Genomic DNA, 18,875 nt, shown 5'->3' on the forward strand with positions numbered 1-18,875 from the left:
TTTTTAACTTTTATTAATTTTTATTGGAGTAGAGTTGATTTACAATGTTGTGTTAGTTTCAGGCGGATAGCAAAGTGAATCAGTTATACATATATATCCATTCTTTTTCAGATTCTTTTCCCATACAGGTCATTACAGAGTATTGAGTAGAGTTCCCTGTGCTGTACAGTAGGTCCTTCTTAGTTATCTATTTTATACATAGTAGTGTGTATATGTCAATCCCAAACTCCTAATTTATCAGTTCCCCCCGTGTTTCCCCTTTGGTAAACCATAGATTTGATTTCGAGATCTGCAAATCTGTTCCTGTTTTGTACAAAAGTTCATTCACTTATATCTGGAATCTAATTTAAAAAATGACACAAATGAACTTTTTTTACACCATTTGTTTTCAATAGAACCTAAGATGGAAAGCCATGCCCGAAGATTGATGACAGTTTCAAATGCCATCTCTGGGGGGGAGAATATTTCTGGGGTACTGATTGAACCCAAGAAATTGTTGCTGGGAGCTGAACTTCAATAAAGCAAGACTTACATTGACAAAAATCTATGGAATAGTAATTTTTCTCTATCGTGGCATTCTCTTGTGAATATTATTTACCAAGTGAGATTATGCTTTCTATTTTAAAAGGATAAACAATAGATTTACACATTAATAAATTGCTCCAAGGGACATGCTAGTTTTTGTCTAAATGTCAGCAACTTGAAAAAATATGTATATATATTCTTCGGGTTGAAGGGCGTTGAGTTGGCTTTTTTTGAGCTCATTTTCAATTCGTGGGTGGGGCTCTATACCAGAGATGATCGAAAAACTTTTTCTGTAAAGGGCCAGATAGTAAAACATTTTCAGCTTTTCAAGCCAAACAATCTTTGTCGCAACTACTCCACTCGGACTTTGTAATATAGGGGCAAACAGGTAATAAGTAAATGAATGGGTGTTCCAGTATTTTTGGACTTTGCTTGTGGACCCTGAAATATGAATTTCATGGACTTTTCATGTGTCACAAAAATGTTCTTTTTTCAACAGTTTAAAAATGTGAAAACATTCTTACTTGGCTTCAAAAACAGATGGGGGCACAGTCCCCTGCCCCGTAGTCTGTGACCCCAGCTCTGTTGGGAAAATATTTAGCGAGAGCTTGCTATGACAAAGAAATAGCCCTGCCCTGTTGACTCTTAGAGCCTGTGGGAAGGACAGATACCAAATAAAAAGAAACCAAATAAATAGACTATTGCAAATAGTGACAACTGCTATCGAGGGGGGAAGAAAAAACAGTGCTAGGATTCATCAACCGTGGGGCAAATGCTTTAGATTGTATAAATCACAGGGGGCTTCTCTGAGGTGGTGGCCACTCAGCTGACACCTGTGGATGAGTAGGAGTTGGGCAGAGCATGGAAAGAAGAAACACGCAGGAGGAGGAATCCCCTAGGCCAGAAAGAGCTCATTTCATTGAAGTCTTTCAGAATGTGGTTATTCAGTGTCTGATTCTTCTTCTTTTGGATGAATTCACAGGATGAGCCTGGTGCACCCTGTTTCTGTCTGCTGAGAGGCACTCACCATCCCCGTTCCTGCTCACGGTGGTCTTGGTAACATAAGATCTGGAAGACAGTCGCCCAAGACCGTCTGAAATTGTTGTCACTGTAAGTACAAGAAACGCGTGCACGGGTACTTTGGCTCTGGAAATATCATGGCCTATTCACAAGACGCTCTCCTTGCCCTGACCGCGTGCATCGTCTGCGTCCTGTGGGTATTTGGTGCCCTTTATAACGGTGTTTCAGGACATTACCATATTGCAGGGGTGACATCAATTTGGAGCTGCCCCAGCTCTCCTTTTCCTGCAGACATGACTTCTCAACAAAAGGTCACTTTGTTAAAGGGGAGGAGGAATGGGGACAAACATTTTTTCCTGGAGAAGAGCTGCCCTGGGCCCATGAGGGCGTGTACACTAGTCAGCAGCGATAATCAGCGTGTCTCAGAGAATTTAGGGGTGGAGTTTTCTAAATGTGTGTTGGCCTCGTCACCCAAGGCACAGCACAAGCTTTCTTCCTGCAGGAAGAGCACCTGCCCCTGGTTCAGGTGAGTGTGTGTGAGTGTGTGTGTGTGTGTGTGTGTGTGTGTGTGTGTGTGTGTGTGGGATATTGATGGGGACAGGGTGAAGGAAGCAGCTTTCACAGACCTGGCAGGTGACAGTCCCTGCTATACACCCTCCTCTCAGACAGAGGCTGCATCTTGATGATACTCTGCCATTATGATGTCAGGGGGGCACTGCGGGCCATTCAGTGTCCCCCCGCCCCACAGCAGCAGGCTCGGAGGAACGGGCACGGAAATGCTGTCAGACAAGATATGGTTCGCGTTGGTACACGAAGGCTCCCAGAGGTGGAACCGTGCGGAGTCAGGGAGACCCAGGCTTTGGATCCCAGCTCCCCACCTGCTGGTCTCGTTCTCAGGAAGCGGATTAACCTTCCTGCGCCCGGGTTTCCTCTGTACAATGGAGATACACAGGACAGGCTCCCAGGGCGGTTATGAAAAGTAAAGGATGCCCTTTGTTTGGGAGAAGTAGGATAAGTACCTGGATAATCCTGCGAGCCAAGGTGATGGGGTGCAGACAGATGTAACCATCTTCACAATGCAGCTTGGGACTCTGGGGTTACCGACGGCAGCCCTTCTCCCGCCGCAGGGCGGTTTTGCCCTCCAGGGGGAGGTTGACAAATTCTGGAGGCATTTTGGGTCTCATAACTTTGGAGGAGCTTGGCTCCTGGCATCCAGGGGGTGGAAGCCAGGGATGCTGTTCAACCATCCCGCAATACACAGACAGCACACAACCGAGTGTTACCCTAGCCTCAAGCGTCACGGGTGCCACGTGGAGAAACCCTGACCCATACAACAAGAGATTTAACTTAATCTTCTCTTTCTTCTTAGAGTGTTCAATGGTCTTTTACTTTGAGGGATTAGAGTTAGAATACATATTAAGGAGAGGAAAAAGACAATCACCTTTTAGGATTTTTTTTTTTTTTTCTGTTAAATTTAAACCCAGCAGCACAGGGTTCTCATCCTGGAGCAAACATCCACAGCGGCTTAGAGCCGTGGCTTGTGTCCACACTTAACGCTGAGCAGCTTAAGAGATTCATTTTCTATTGTGATTTCTGTAATTTGTTCTTCAAAAGGATCGTGTGTTCCTTTTCTCTTTCAGAAACAAACTTATGGAGGTTTTAAAGAATATTTTCTAAAGTTCTTGTTAATGCAGGAGCTGGCTTTGATTTGTGACCCAGCTTTCAAAGCCTTAAGCACCTGCTAAGTAGAGTCTTATTTTTATTCCTCTGCAAGACGACTGTATACTGCAGGGAAATGCTTCGAGTAATATATTTTTGGGGTTGTTTTAGTCTAGAGGGAGATTGACATTCTTTGGACCCAGCTAGAAGAGCTCAGGAAAAAATGGACAGAGTCAGTAGCTAATTGAAAGGAGGCGGCTGAAAAAGAGTCATGATTCATTCATGATAAATTAATACAGCATGCATTATCCTTTTTTAACAGTCGATGCAAAGGGAGAGTCTTTCAGTGGGGACTAAAATATCTGTTCCTAAATGCCTGATAACAGTATCCATTGTATCTTACCAGCATACAGGCGCCCTCACAGGGTATTTTAATGTACTTCACCATCTGGAGTTTGGGGTTCTTATATATAAAACTTTGCCTTTCCTTAAGTGGATGAAGACTTTAATGATAATCAAGGAAATACTTTGATCTTGTTTCTGGTATTTCTAATTTGTTCCCATCCAAAAAAAAAAAAAAAGGTTTAGGGATGTTAAAGGTTTCTTATGAACTAAAAAAAGAAAACAGGAGGAAACCTGCTTTTTATGAGATGCCATTTTCTTTGACGGGACCTGCCAGCAGTCTGTTCCTCACTCTACTCAAATATCTACTAGGATAGTCAGTCATTTTTTTTTTAATCCTTTGATGATGATAAAAACGTTCCTCAAGTGGACTGCAAATCCTTAATTAAGAGTATTTTATGGCAGCAAATTTACCCATGATAATAAGCACATCTGGGGGTCAAGGTAATCCCAAACAAAAAAGTTACAGTGACTATTTTGTGTGTCTCAGAGAAAATGACGGAGAGAAGGTTCGTTAAGAAGTAAATTGGGACATAAAATAGAGCAATCTGCGGGCTGTACTCTTAATTAACCAAGAGACCCCCAATGCTGTCACGTACCTCCTCCTAGGAGGTAACGAGAAGGGCACCAAAAAACCGGTATAATATCCCTGCCAGAAAGGTGCAACCTGAATCTGTACACGAGGAAATAGACAAATACAGAACGTAGTACATTGTCTAAGACACTTGAACCTGGATTCTTCCCCCAAAAGTCAGCGTCATGCAAAACCAAGAAAGGTTGGGAGTGAAGGAATGGTTCCAAATTTCAAAAGACCAAGAAACATAAGGGTATCTGGATCTCGACTGGATCCTGGATTGGAAAAAAGACCCAGGTGGTACAATTATTTGGGGACTGTGTGGGAGGTTTGTTGATGGAATCAGTGTTACTCTTCATAGTTTCCATGGTAGCGAGGTCGGGGGGCGGGGGGGGGGGGAAACCATCCTTACTCTAGGAGACCCAGGCCAAACTACTTAGGGGGTGAAGCGCCATCCTGTGTGCAGCTCCCTCTGAAACGTCAGGATACACAAATACGAGTACATGCCTTGTTCTTTTAAAATCTTCTGATGTAGAAGAAATGTATGATGTATGCCTAGGTACCTCTGTGTGTATACACACATGTGTACACATAGAGACAGAAAGCAAGCAAGCAAGTGTGGCAACATGTCAACAGTTAGCCGACCCAAGTGAAGGAGTATACCTGGGTTTGTTTTTATTCTTTCGACTATTTTGTAAGGTTGAGTAGTTTCCAAAAAACGTTTTTTGGGAGAAATACGTATGAAGTTTTATTTTGCTTCTCCTGTTTGAAGAGGTGGCTTAGTTCCATTGATTTTTGTCTTTAAAATTTTGTACAGGGCCAGTCATTAGAGGTATATGTTGTGTGTCCCTGCCTCCAGGGAGCCTCTGCTGACCACGGGGCCCTCCATGTTCTGGTTCCCTTTTGGTGGATCGCCCTATGGTGTGGCTGTAGGTTGTACGCGGCACAGTGTCATCCCCGTGGCTCTAAAGATGACGAATCCATCCCTTTGTACGCGCTAGTTACACAGTAACTGTGGAGGCTGTCGTCTTGCCTTTCCATGTAGCTTCTTTACATACCGTTGAGCACACGGTAGGTTCTTGCCAAGAGGTGCATTCAGAGTGTGTCCGTGACAGTTCCCATGCCCCCTTCCAAACCTTCCCAGCTCCTGCTGTCTCTGACCTGAGGACAGGCTTCACGTGACAGCGGGCTCCGCCCTGAATACAGGTGAGGGGGTCGTGTCGGGATTTATGGGGAGAGGGTTCTGGTACCTTGCCTTCTGTGTTTGTCTTCGCGTGATTTCCCGCAGCACGGTTAACTCCGGTGCTGTGGGTCTGTGGATCTTTGCGTGAGTGCCAGACTCACAAAGCCCATTGGCGTCCTCCCTGGCAAGCGCTGCCTGCCTTCAGAATCGAGAGCAATGCTTTTGTTCAGCGTTTTGAAAGAGGGCATGTGAAAAAAGAGACAAATATCACTTCTTTGTGGCACCTAAAGAAATGATACAGACAGACTTATTTACAAAACAGAAATGGACTCGCAGGCATAGAAAACAAACGTATGGTTACCAGAGGGGAAGGGGTTGGGGGAGGGATAAATTAGGAGGTTGCGATGAACAGATACACACTACTACATATAAAATAGGTAAACAACAAGGACCTGCTGTAGAGCACAGGGAACTATATTCAATATCTTGCACTAACCTGTAATGGAAAAGAATCTGAAAAAGAATGTATATAATGTATCACTGAATCACTTTGCTGTACACTTGAAACTCACACAGCATTGTGAATCAACTATATACCTCAATATAAAAAAAAAAAGAAAGATAGCGTGTGAAAAGACTCAAGGAACAAGGTGTTCCATTTATAAGAAGACATTACAGACACAATGCAGCCAAATGCTTAGTTTGCTACCTTGACGTCCATTCCAGGGAAGACATTGAGAATGTTCAACCCGATATTCAGTGCTTGGCAAACCGTTCCTGTTGGAACCCCGAGGGCTCCGCTGGCTGCTCCTGAGAACCTCCTTGGGCCCCGGGGTGTGGGGAGTGGTCTCAGTTTGTTCCACCCACTTGTAGCAGACCCACGCTGATAGTCATCTCTAGTGGACCTTCTTATGGACAGAGGATTTATAAGTAAAAACAGTGGCCCCTGATTTCCCCACCTGTTCTGTCTTCTAAGCGAGGACAACAGTGAGGCTGGAGCCTGTTCAGTTATTTACATAAAAACGAGCGAGGTCTGTCTGTGGCCTCCCCTGTGTCGTACCCATGCTTTCTTTAGCGGCACTGCTGTCGAGCCACAAGGATTCACAACAACAAAAAGCCTCATGGATTGTCTGGGAAGAGATTGCATTGATAACGCGAAGCTGTCGAATGTAAAAACCCCAAAGGCCCCTTGCATCGGCTTCTTTGCTGTCTCTTGTTTCTCCAGCTGGATGTGGCACACCTTGGGCTGAGCCGGCTTCATCTCCCATGTGTGCAGCACACTGGCCTCTGGTGATCAGTCTGCATCCATCAAGGCCTCTCCCACCACCGGGAGCCAGAGGCACCTTCTCAACACCCAGGTCTGATCCTGCCTCTGGCCCTGCTAGAGCTCTCCAGCGGCTTTCCATCGGAAGGAAGGTGGAATTCCAGAACCACGGCTGGAAAGGCCTCTATTATAGGGCTCCTAGCACCCTCCGTGTCCCTCAGGCCCTTCTTGCATCTGCCTCACCCTTGCTTTGTTTTCTTCCTCCTCTGGGCCTCCACACAAGTCAGCCTCTCCTTGCACTGGGCCTCCAGCTAGTGAGGCCCACACCGTGCTCCACACGCTCTGGTCCCGTTGACAGTTTCATACCATTGTGGATGTATTCTCTGTCCAGTACTGATCTGAATCCTGTCTGTTTTTGCAGTTGCTTTGTAAGCTCTATGAGTACAGGAAACATACGACTCTCCCTACGGTAGCCCAGCAATGCAGGGCGCCTTGTACATGTTTAGTAAATAATTGTTGAATACATGAATGAAAAAAATGGTTCCTCTGCTATATTAATACTGATATTAAATGATATTCTTTGGATTTCAGTCACCCAAGAAAGTTACATGCAAAAAAAAAAAGTCTTTCTGATGTGATTTGGCTTCTAACTTACACAATGTAAAAAATGATCTTTATCTCTTCTGTGGGATTTCTCAGTCTTCCTCTTGGCCAAAAGTGATGAAACCTCATACCTGTGAAAGATTGTCTCCCACTCGCCGACCTGGGATTCCGGAGAGGAGCAAAAGTATCTGATTCCTGGCATAAGCAAGTACTTTTTTCTGTATAGACTGAAACAAAATTTTAAACTAAGGTACAGGAATTTCCTGCCATATTCCACTGCATGTATTTTACTCATCTTACTAACAATCATTGAAGTGTAGCAGTTCCAATATTTATACTGCATGTCAGGTGCCCTGTTTATTTTGATTTTTTTTCCTATATGAAGCTCATGTTAAACTTTCCATTTTAGGGGTGAGTTGTACGGAAAGATAGTCTACTGTATTGTTTCAAGTATAAAATACGATCTTATTTGAAGTCAATCAGGAAATAATCTATACAACAGCTTATAATTCTTTGTGTTTCTGTATAAAGTGTTGGAAGGCAGTCATAAAATGTCTGTAGTTAGATTTTTATAATTTTAGGAGTACAGTCTTTGAATTTTAAAATTATAATCAATTGCTGATGAGTGGTTGGTATACTACTGCTTTAACCTACACCATTGTACTTCTTTGTATCTCTGTACTGCCTTAAGTATATCTCTATATTGCTTTAAACTATACTACTTTATTTCTCTCTTTGTATTAAAATCAACTCTGGGTTTGAAGACCTAATGGAGATTTACCAATTTATGTTTTCCTAATCCCCTGCTTTCATGACTTGAAATCTAGGTTCTTTCCTTGAATTTGAAAGTTTTGTTAACTGTACATTAGTCTCTAGTTGTTTGTTTTTTTGCAGTTTGTTTCCATAGCCTGAGGGGGTTTGCTGAGTTGCTTTGAATTGTGTAACATTTCATACCAGATGAATGCAGAGCTAGTTGTTTCTAGTTATGTTTCAAGTTTATTTATTGCTACAGTCTAATATTCAGGGTGGGGTTGATCAAATGCATAGCTAATGTACATTTCCAGTAATGAGTAGATGTCATTTCCTTACTTAGTTACTTGCGGGTTTTGCTTTTTAAAATAAGCATCAGCCAAAAAACATCGACTCCAGAATATATCTTTCAAGGACAATTCTATTTGTTAGAAATAGGAAATTGCCTAATAACGTCCTCACTTTTGGAGACATTATCATACAAATCCAGAAGATAAGTTTGTTAAGCACATTTAATAATACTGAACATCATACTGGTAACTAAAAGTAATTTTGGTTTCCTATTCAGAAACCACACATTTGAAGTGTTAGAGAACTTTGTAACGTTCCGTGATTTTAAAAAAACTACTGGTCTTTAGTTTATTTCAGATATTATTGTAAGTCATCTTCATTAGCAATGTGAAGAATTGGTTTAGTCCCCATTCTCTAGTTTCCTTCTCAATAATTTGAAAATATCATTTAAGTACTATTTTTTTGCTGTAACTCTTTCATAATATTGGAAAGCATTCAGTAGCTAAGATGTAATTCCCTTCAGAAAATTTTGTATCGGGCTTGTAGGAAACTTTGAAATTCTACACAGTAACCTTAGACTCTGAAATCTCGAATCACCTTACAATGTCTGTGACATAAAAAAAGAAGGCTGCAGCTTTCCCAACCTTATTAGTGTAATTACTCTCGTGACAGTTTTATTTCGAGAGGCAGAAGGAGTGGGATGGGACCAGGCTGCATCCTAAAAGCAATGAAGTGAGTTTCCAGCTTCCTCTGTGGTCTTTGGGCATTTGTTGGGTCAAGTGGGAAAGGATGGGCGAGGGACAGAGGGAGGAGACATGATGCATTTGGGGTGTTTCTTTAGTGATGAGAATGAGCCTCCTACAACAAAGTGGATGCCTAGTGCCGTGGTTCACACCTTTCCCCAGCTCTGAGTCTGGGAGTGGGAGCTTCCCTGGGTTCACACCCCCCACGAACTCAAGTCCCAGTAATCGTGCTGCCCATCACACACACCCGCCCATAGCACAGCCCCTCTTGGACTCTCATTTTCCAACCATTTTGCCCCTTTTCCCCTCATCTCCCCCTAAGCCGCCCCACCGTGGAAGCTGTCATTCAACATGTAGTTTGCTTTGCCACCTACAGTTTGAATGCAGCCATACATAAAAACCGTATAGTGGTCTCAGACACACACACACAGACCTGTGTTTATACATAGTCGTTTCTGCTTCGGCACCCTTGTGGATTCCGTGTTGAGAATGTTCTCCAAGGGGCATGTTTGCGGTGAAATGATGCGTCAACAGCGAAGATACTCCTTTAAGAATGTTCTCAACATGAAATCCCAAACCCGCTTTGTGTTTTTTCTTAGCCTCTCTCTTTCTCTCTCTCTCACGCACACCCAGACTGTTTTGTTTTTCTTTTCTTTTCTTTTTTTTTTTTTGCAGAGTTAGAGTTAAATGTGTCACTGTGATCACTACAAAGAAAAGCCATCAGGTTCTTTCCCTGTAGGAACAATTTCACTTGACATCCTGTCTCCTTTCTGGCTGTGCTCTGGGAAGGATGGATGTCCTCTTATCATATCCATACTCCTCTTCCCACTGCATGCTTCTCAATAATGATCTACCCATGAGTGGCTGGTTCTTTGTGTATCTGGGGGTCCCCCAAGTGGCTGGCTCTTTGTGGCTTGTGTGTATTGGGGGGATCCCATGACTGGTATTTTATTGCTTGTGTGTATTTTGGGGGGCGGTCCTGCACTGCTTTGGGGCACCGCCCTGGAGGTTTGGTGCATTTGTCTTGGAACACTGATTTAGATGCTTTCCGTCCCATTGTGGGTTTCATGGACATTGATCCGCCGATGCTATAATGTAAGAACAGACAAGACCTTTGAGATGGGGAATCCGAGCCCTCCTCAGGCTGTGGGCTGGCCGTGTCCCTGGCCAGGACGGACCCCTGAAGTCGTGCCCACCGCCATCATGGTGTTTATTTGCTCCTTGCAAATCCACAGGGCTCTCAATTTGAAATAATCACTCTACCTTTTATGTCTCTCTTTTCATCAGATACCGTGGGGGTCATTTTCCTTTTTCCAGCTAAACCTACCGAAAAAGAGGCTGGGATAAAGAAATCGAGCTTTACCATGGATGAGGGTTCTGAAGGTGCAGCAAACCCAAGGCTTTAGACCTAGGGTATGTTTGCTGTTGTGTCTTCAAATTCTGCACTATAATAATCAGAGCTTTCTATCATGAGGGGAAAACTGTAGAGATTAGAAATCTGTGTTAATTCAATTCTCTGTAACAAGTATTTATTCCCCATTTATTATGTGCTTGTGCTAAAGGAATAAGAACTTAAAAAGGGAATCTTTTTTTTTTTTTTTTTTGATTCTATGACAAGGGCCAGACGCACAGTATTTGACAGAACATCATTCTTTAACAAATTGAAGTTTTCTCAATTAGGGTCTTTCAGGCCAACTGGGAGCCCAGGGTCATTTTCCTTTTTATGCCCATTTGTACAGATTATCATATTTGAGGAGTTTGGGGCATTTACTACGACAATGTCTCCAGCGTCAGAAAGACAGTATGATTAAATTGTACTTTGCAGGTTCTTTTTCTTTCCTGATTACAAAGATAAGTAGACCATTCGATACATATATACAAGAAGGTATAAAGCATCGTGTAAATACTGCTCCCCCAGAACTAATGACAAAGTTCTGTCATCTTTCTTTTCAGTTTTGTGTATGCATGTCTATACACACAGACACAGAAAACATACATATCCATCCATACATAAATATGAACTTGTTTTATTTGCGATCTTGCTGCCTTTAGTTCCTGTCAGATTTTGCCTTTTCCACCCTAAAATTATACCCTGAAGTTTTTCTTCGTGACAAAATAATAGTCTGCGAAAATCAAGAATTTTAAGGGCTGCATAATATGCTATTATGTCATTTATTGAACCTTTCCCCAACTCTCCTGGCTTCACAAATTTCTAAGGTTGGTAGGAATATATTGACAAAGGACACGTGTGTTGTGTGGGTCTCTTGATATTTTCACAGAAAACGGAATTCCTAGAAACGCAAACACCAATTCAGAGAGTGTAAAACTGTTGAGACTATATTCATCCTCACATATGCTCCCAAGCGTCCAGGGAGCATATGTGCAATAACATAACCCACGAGCAGGAGTCCCCGTTTTCCAAGATTCAGCCTCATCCTGTCGTTGTATTTGCCACATTGATAGATTACAAACAGCATTTTCCCTCTGTTTTCCTTTTAATTCTTGATCCCTAAGGAGGCTGGACATTTTTCACGTGGATATGAATTTATCATGGTTTCCTCGTTCATCGCTTGACATTTTTTAATTAGGATGTTGACGGCGCCTTCCTCCTTGCCATCCCTCTCCTTCTTAGCCAGTTGCTTATGATACCCTTCTCCGTTCTCAGATCATGGTTCATAATCACATATTTCCTTTGAATTACTTTGTGGCCCCCGCCTTGTTTTCCACTCTGGATTCTTCTCCGGCGCAGAGTCTTTGTTGCATGTTGCTGCAGGTAACGCTGCTGGGCTTGAACATGTCTGGTGGCCAGATTGCACAGATAAACGGAGAAGAAATACCAGATTTTGGACCATTTTTCCCATAACATAGAGTCTTGGGAACTCTGTGGTCCTCCAGGTGAGCACAGTAACGAGGGGTGGGTGTCAGGATTTCAGAGGTAGCTTTGTAGCTTTCATCCAGGTGCATTACGTTGCAAGTCGAGCGTGATTTTGACTGCTCAGCTACCACTATCCTCTTTTGACGGTGAGAAAGAGGAGGACCAGGGATTGAATTGTTGCAGGTATTGGTAACCGTGCTTCGCTGTTCCCCCAAGCTCAACATGATGTCTGCCTCCCGTTCGTTGTTCTTCTCTGGGGATCTTGTTCATGATGAGAGAGCAACAACCAGAAATGTGGTCGTCTGGGCATGAAGGCTCTCTCCCCATCTCCCCACCCTGGGTCGCAGGTTCCGTGGAAGCAGAGACCGTCCGCCTGAACTGCAAATACTTGGCCCGCGATGGGCTCTATTCCTGGGCCAGTGCAAGCTCTGGCCCCCGTGGTTTGGCTGGTTTAAAACTCTAGTTCGGAAATGATTTTCCCTCTGGAGTTTGCAGCCATTGCTTTGCTGTGGCTATTCAAAGACCAAAGCCATTCTGGGTCTTATTTTTTTTTTTTTTTAGATGAAACCCATTTATCCTCCCCCAGCCACCCACCACGTGCTTTGGGATGTTTTGTTTGTCCTCAGTGTCCGAAGATTCCATGAAACGGTCTGTTTTCACTTACCATTTGGACATCTGTTCAACGTGGAGATCCGTGTCCTTTGCTTCTGAATCGATGTCTCGTTTGCATTCTGGGTAATTTATCCCCCACATGCTTTGTCTTTCTCCCCTCCTCTGGAATATCCACTGGCTGAATGCTGGACCCCTGCTCGTTGATATCCCCATTTTCATATCTTCTGTCCCCTGTGGTCCGTCCATCACTTGGCCTCTTCGCTCCATCTTCCTTTGACCTGTCCTCAACCCCATCTTCCCAGCATTCTGCTGAATCGTCTAACATACGACGCATTTCCAAAAGTTCTCATTTGTTCTCTAGATGCACTTTTTGCAAAGCATCCTCGGTTGATTGGTTAGTTGGCCGATGGTTGGCTTTGTTTTTTTTTTGGTCCTTTTGTCCTAGTCCTTTCTGTTAGAGATTCCTTTCAAACGTGTCCTGGTTCTTAGCTTCTGTTCATAGTCAAAAGGGAGGCTGTGCCACACTGAGCCAGTTCCGCTGCTTACTTGTAGGTACAGCTTGTTGGCTGGCTGGCTGTCGTATCCGTGCCCTCCAGGTGTCATTACCTGTGGTCTGAGGCCATCCACGTCCCGCAGAGAGGAATCCTGTCTTGCAGAGAATTGGGACCCACACGTGAGGAGGCCCATGGCTCTGTGGGGGGGCAGAGTGGCTCACCCCATCTCACATCCCGTCTTCCTTGACACACGCTCAGGTTCCTGCCTCTTTTGGACGCTTCCTCCAACATGGAGTTGCCATTGTCCAAAAACCTGTGGAATTTCCTCATTCTGCTCTTGTCTGCTCTCTGTCTGTCTTTGTCCAAGTGGGTTAATAGATTGTAAAGATTTCCTCATTGGAAATGTAAGTGGTGTTCAGAGATCATTGATGTATCGTATGAGATGCATCCGCCATTTTGCCCTTGCAGCCCTCGTTGGCTCTCAACCTCTCTGTAGAACACAATATTCTTAGCCCTCCTGTTTGATGAGAAAATTGACACTGAGGATTTCGGAAGTTTCTCCAAAATCGCACAGGTCATGTGTTACAGCTGAGGCTAGACCCAGTGTACTCCTGCCCCTAACTTCATGGTTGCTAGTTTAGGCTGTGACACCCATTAGAGATATGGGGCATTGCTGGTGGTCCATCATTTTTGACCTATAAGAAAGGCTATTTCAAATGTTTCATCCTAACTCTATGATAACAAGATCTTGTCCCATTTCTCAATCGTTAAAGCTTTTCTTTTCCATTGCAAACAAACATTGAACTCTAGGATCCAAAAAGCATTAAATAAAAGGCAGGGGTGTCCCTCCGTTGAACAAAATATAAATTCTAAGTTGAAGAGCTAACCACAGTTAGGCTGAAGCACATTGCTGTGAATTTACTTGTTATTTGATCTATCGTGCAGATGCAGTGGTTATCAGAGGAGGTAATTCATTTGTGTGCGTTGGGCAGGCAAATTGATCTTCTCCTCCTGTAATCCATTTTCATGTAAAGGAAACACATTTTTAAGAGCTGCTGATGGATTTTTCTGCATTCCTCGGGAGTTGCATTTTTATTCAGAAAAATAAGCACGCTGCTCTCAAGTCACGTCTGCATGCGTATATGACTTCTGTTGGCAGGGTCCTCAAGTATTTCCATGACATGAGCAAACTCTAAGGATTCAGGCAGAACGGGGAAGTGGAGGTTCGGAGAATACTGCTTATGTTCTGACAATTCGGTCAAGAGGATCTGTCTTATGAGCACTTTCAGGCAGGGGAAGGGCTGAATTTACAGTTTTCCCTATTGGTTGAATTCATAAATGTTCATTTTAAACACTGTACTGTTTCTAAATGATGTCAGAAAAAAAGGTCTTGTAGGTAATGATGAAATAACCAAACCCCAATATTAAAGGTTTACCACAGCATGCAGGAATATTGGTAGATGGAGGAAAATTCAGAGTTCAAAGTATTTTAATGTTATATTCCAAATTGGAGCTTGGATAGAAAAAGCGTCATTATGTACAAAGAAACTTGCATGTACGCTTTCTGGTAGTTTTGTCAACTCGTTCCTAATTATAAACTGGTCAGGAATCTAGCACAGAACTGAAGAATTACTCTCTAACTTAACAGAAAGAATCATTTACGTGATAACTTACGGCTCGTCCAAGGTTACACCTATCTGTTAAGGGTCATGACCTGTCCACAAATCAATGTGTGCAAATATTTTCTCAGTTCCCCTCTGTCCTAGGAGTTGAGTTGGTTGTGGAGGGCATGAGACGAATGGTCTCCTGGCCTCCTGCAGTTCTAGAACAGCAGGAAAACCAGCCATTAAACTGGACGCTAACTTTTTCCTTTCTTTTCTCATTTCCTCCCTTTAAGTCCCCCTTCCCTAGGTTCTTCCCTTCCTTTCTATATTCACTTTCTGTGACTGCTGTAATAATTGCCACAAACTTTGTAATAAATCACCACAACATAAATTTATTATCTTAGGGTTCTGGAAGTGAGAAGTCCAAAGTGGGTTTCACTGGGCTAAAACCAAGATGGTGGCAAGGCCAGTTCCTTCTGGAGACTGTAGAGCAGAATGGTTTCCTTGCAGTTTCCACCTTCTACAGGTGCCTGCATTCCTTAACCTCCTGGCTGCTTTCCTCTATCTTCAAAGCCAGCAGAACTAGCATCTTCCAGTTTCCCCCCGTCTTCACGTTGGGCTCACATTGGGCCCACCTGGCTAATCCAGGGCCATCTTCCCATGTCAGGGGCCTTAACTTAATCACACCTGCAAAGTCCCTTTTGCCACTTAAGTTTTGCCACTTAAGGTAAGATAGTCACAAGTTCTGAGGATTAGGATGTGGACATCTTTGGGGGGTCAGGACTCAGCCCACCACGATGTCCGTTGTTCTATCTGCTCTGAGGTCGCTCCGTCCAGACAGTGTATCCTGGGCCTTTATGAAATGCCATGGGCTGTGCTGAGCCTCATACCATGTAGCGTAGAGATGCAGCTCAATACCTGTTTGTAGGTGGTATGAAAAAAAGAAAAGAATTTGATATAGTGATGAATACCACAGATTTTTTTCCATATGTGGGATATGGAAATACATTTGTAAACCAAATCTCCTAGCCTGAGATCTCTCTAGCTTTGGATAGGAAAGCATTTGGTTTAAGATTTATACCGACTGTACTCACTTTCTGTTGTTTCACAACAAACAGTGGCTTTAAGGAACCTCTGTAATTCATCTCCCAGCCTCTGTGGGTCAGGAGCCCAGGCCGGGGATAGATGTTCCCTCTGCTTAGCCTGTCACCAGGCTGACATCTCATCTGAGGCTCAGGATCCCTTTCCAACTTCAGCGGGTGCTGGAAGAATTCAGTTTCTTGCAGTTGGGGTCTGAGTTCCCTGCCTCCTTGCTGGCTGTCCGTCCCGGGCCACCTTCAGCTCCTAGAAGTCACCCACCATTCCTGGGTACGTGGCCCCTGCAGGCGGTTCTCATCATAGCTCTTTGCTTCTCCTTTGATACCAGCTGGGCACACCTCTCGTGACTTCGGAGAGACTGCTGGGCTCCGTGCCTTTTAAGGGCTCACCCGATTAGGTCAGGCCCACCCAAGGTAATCTCTCTGTTGAATGAACTCTGAGTCAACCAATCAGTGCCCTGATTACAGGAATGACACCCATCCTATTCACAGGTCCCGCCCCCGCCCCCCTCAAGGAGAGGGGATTATACAGGGTGTGTATACCAGGGGGGCAAGAATATTGCTGGTGTTCTTAAAGTTCTGCCTATCATACCCACATTTCTCTGGCTTGGGTTGGTTGGACCTTGTCTCCTTGGAGAAAGTTGTCCTCCGTGCGAGCGACTTTCTCTCTCTTTGCAACCGCTGTTTCTTGAATCCCACGGTGTGAGTATGTCTGTGGCATGCTTTTGGGGTCCCCATCATCATTTGCTGAGATTCCCAGTGGGCATCAATCAAGATCTCTCCTGGTGGGGTTCAGGGAGAAGGCTGGACGGCTCCTGGACCCACATGGCACTCCCTTTCTTTTTTTTTTTTTCAGTCTCAGGGCTGGAGCAGCCCTGCCCTGCTCCAAATGGGGGGAAGGCGCCGCTCCCAAGTCTGAAATCCAGGCTGGGATTGAATCCAAACATCTGGATGTCCTTTTCCTGCCCCGTCTTCGGGGGCCTCCCCCATGCAAGTCCATCACGCACATAGCTGTCTGTGGGTTCCTGACTCTCGCTCCCCATCCTTGGACGGTCAGCAGCCATCAGTGTATAATGAATTACTTACACGGCAAAAGTTAAGAAATGCAGGGTAGGCTGTGATAATATTAGGGGTATGCACATAAAACTGTGGCTTTAGAGGAAGATTTGAACTGAGACGGGGATGTGGTTATAAATACTTAGGAAAGAACTATGTCTCAAGATAGACTAGCATCTCTTTGACTTTATTCACTGACAGTTTGCCCTGTATAAAGGGGCTTTTATATAATGCTGATGTTTGATTTTGGGGGTCTTCTTGCCATTGGAGTTAGTTTTATGTTATTTTTTTTAAGATTATTTGTGACGTGGACCATTTTTAAAGTCTTTACTGAATTTGTTACAATACTGCTTCTGTTTTACGTTTTGGTTTTTTGGCCGCAAGCCGTGTGGGATATTAGCTCCCCGACCGGGGATGGAACCCTCACCCCCTGCATTGGAAGGCGAAGCCTTAACCACTGGACCGCCAGGGAAGTCCCTGGAGTTAGTTGTTTTCAGTAGATAACTCATGCACCCGGAGATAATCCCTCTGAGATCACCCAAATATTTACGTATTTACATACACAGGAGCCATGCTTCTTCCCTTTCGATTATGTGATGAGGCACTGTACTGAACCTAACGATTTTCTTGCTGACAATTACTGTGTTGCAATGAGTTTGCACGGTATAAGTGTAATCAGCATTAAATGCAAGGCTTGCTATTTCAGTGTCTATGTATCTCGTTGTTTTTGGAAGTGGTACCATTTAAAGTGGTTTCTAATCAGTGCACAACCTTGTTACTGTTTCTTTTCTATGTGTAAGAATGATATCCATCTCTGACCTCAGGAGGGAACTAGACACCACTGCTCTCCCAGGCCAACTCCTTACTATTTTGTATACCTCACTTGGCTTTTTTCTTCCTACTCCTGCCCCCCCCCAACCCCCATCATGTTAGCTCTAAGGATTGTCATGTAGATTGTTGGTTGACTTCAGCTCTTTTGGACCTTATGGTGTAGAGGACCTCTCTATAATCCTGCATCACCAAAGATAGGATGCTTGTAGACTGTGGATGAGGACCAAGAGGGCCACACACAGAATGGGTGTAGGCAGCTCAGGGCTTGGGGTCCAGTTCCTTTATGTCAGGTGTGGAGACAGGATCCCAATCACGGAAACTCAGAAGTGAGCCCAGGAGGCTGTTCAGGTGTTGGCCTTAGAGGCCGGCAGTCAGGCGCGGGGATGGTGTGTCAGCAGTGGGGTTCTATGTGACTGACCTATAGATGGTACTTCCACTTCCTGACAGCATGTTCTTTCTCAAACTTTGCAATCTGATTTCTTCCATTTGTTCACTGAAACATCAGTCTTGGGACTCAGCAACTTCCTAATTACCAATTCCAGAGCTGTTTTTTCATGGACTTTATACAATTTGATAATTTTGACTAGATCTTAATTATTCAAAGCATAGTTTGTATTTAAGAAATAAATGGGTACACAAAACAGAAGTTAAAGTCATCCATTATATCACTGGTTTGAGTTTGTAATATGGAAATAGGTGGAACTCTTCTCCTCATCTTCCAAAATAACCATCCAGAAATAATCTTATATTAACATTTTGATGTTATTTCCAGTAACTCCAGTAATTCCAACTTTTCTAGTAATTGTTTATTCCAGTTTAAAAAAATATTAAAAAATTTTATTCGTATCTTTGTCATGTACAAATACAATGTATATGACCATATTTTAAAAACATACAAAATATTTTTCTTTTTAAAGCTCTTTACTGATTGCATTTTCAAGCTTATCTTTCATTTCTTTACATATAAACGATACTTATTTTAGGGTCTTTGATAATTACACTGTCTGTAATTTATGAGGGTCTGTTTCACTTGCTCTTTGTTTTGGTTGGTTTTTATTCAGGGTACCTTGTTTGCTTGTGTGTTTTGTGAATTTTCCAAACTATTGAGTTTCTTGTTTTTCTTGAAAATATATCGATTTGGATACTTTGAGGCTAGATTTTTAGTTTGATTTCTATAGAAAATATTTTTATTTTTTTCAGAATCTTGGGAGAATTTCAATCAAAGGTCATTTTATTTCAATTTTTTGTACCTCATTAAAAAAATCTTTATGGAAATATCAGCTCTTTATAGA

General features: G+C 43.3%; 1 protein-coding gene across 4 annotated transcripts in view; it reads left to right on the top strand.

The window, feature by feature from the left end:
- The window catches only part of LOC309652441 (steryl-sulfatase-like), a 344,513-nt gene that overhangs the window by 50,893 nt on the left and 274,745 nt on the right, over window positions 1–18,875 (top strand). For 2 of the 4 annotated variants that reach the window (XM_082446232.1, XM_082446233.1), the window contains exon 2: window positions 1,508–1,635. Coding sequence is in view for 2 of the 4 variants with exons in the window: in XM_082446231.1 (XP_082302357.1) it covers window positions 1,683–2,071 (389 nt within the window). In the remaining 2 variants the exon portion in view is untranslated. The other 2 variants (XM_082446231.1, XM_082446230.1) reach the window with 2 other exon arrangements.

The sequence above is a fragment of the Balaenoptera physalus genome, assembly GCF_965194825.1.
Source record: "Balaenoptera physalus genome assembly, chromosome: X".
Classification (NCBI taxonomy): Eukaryota; Metazoa; Chordata; class Mammalia; order Artiodactyla; family Balaenopteridae; genus Balaenoptera; species Balaenoptera physalus.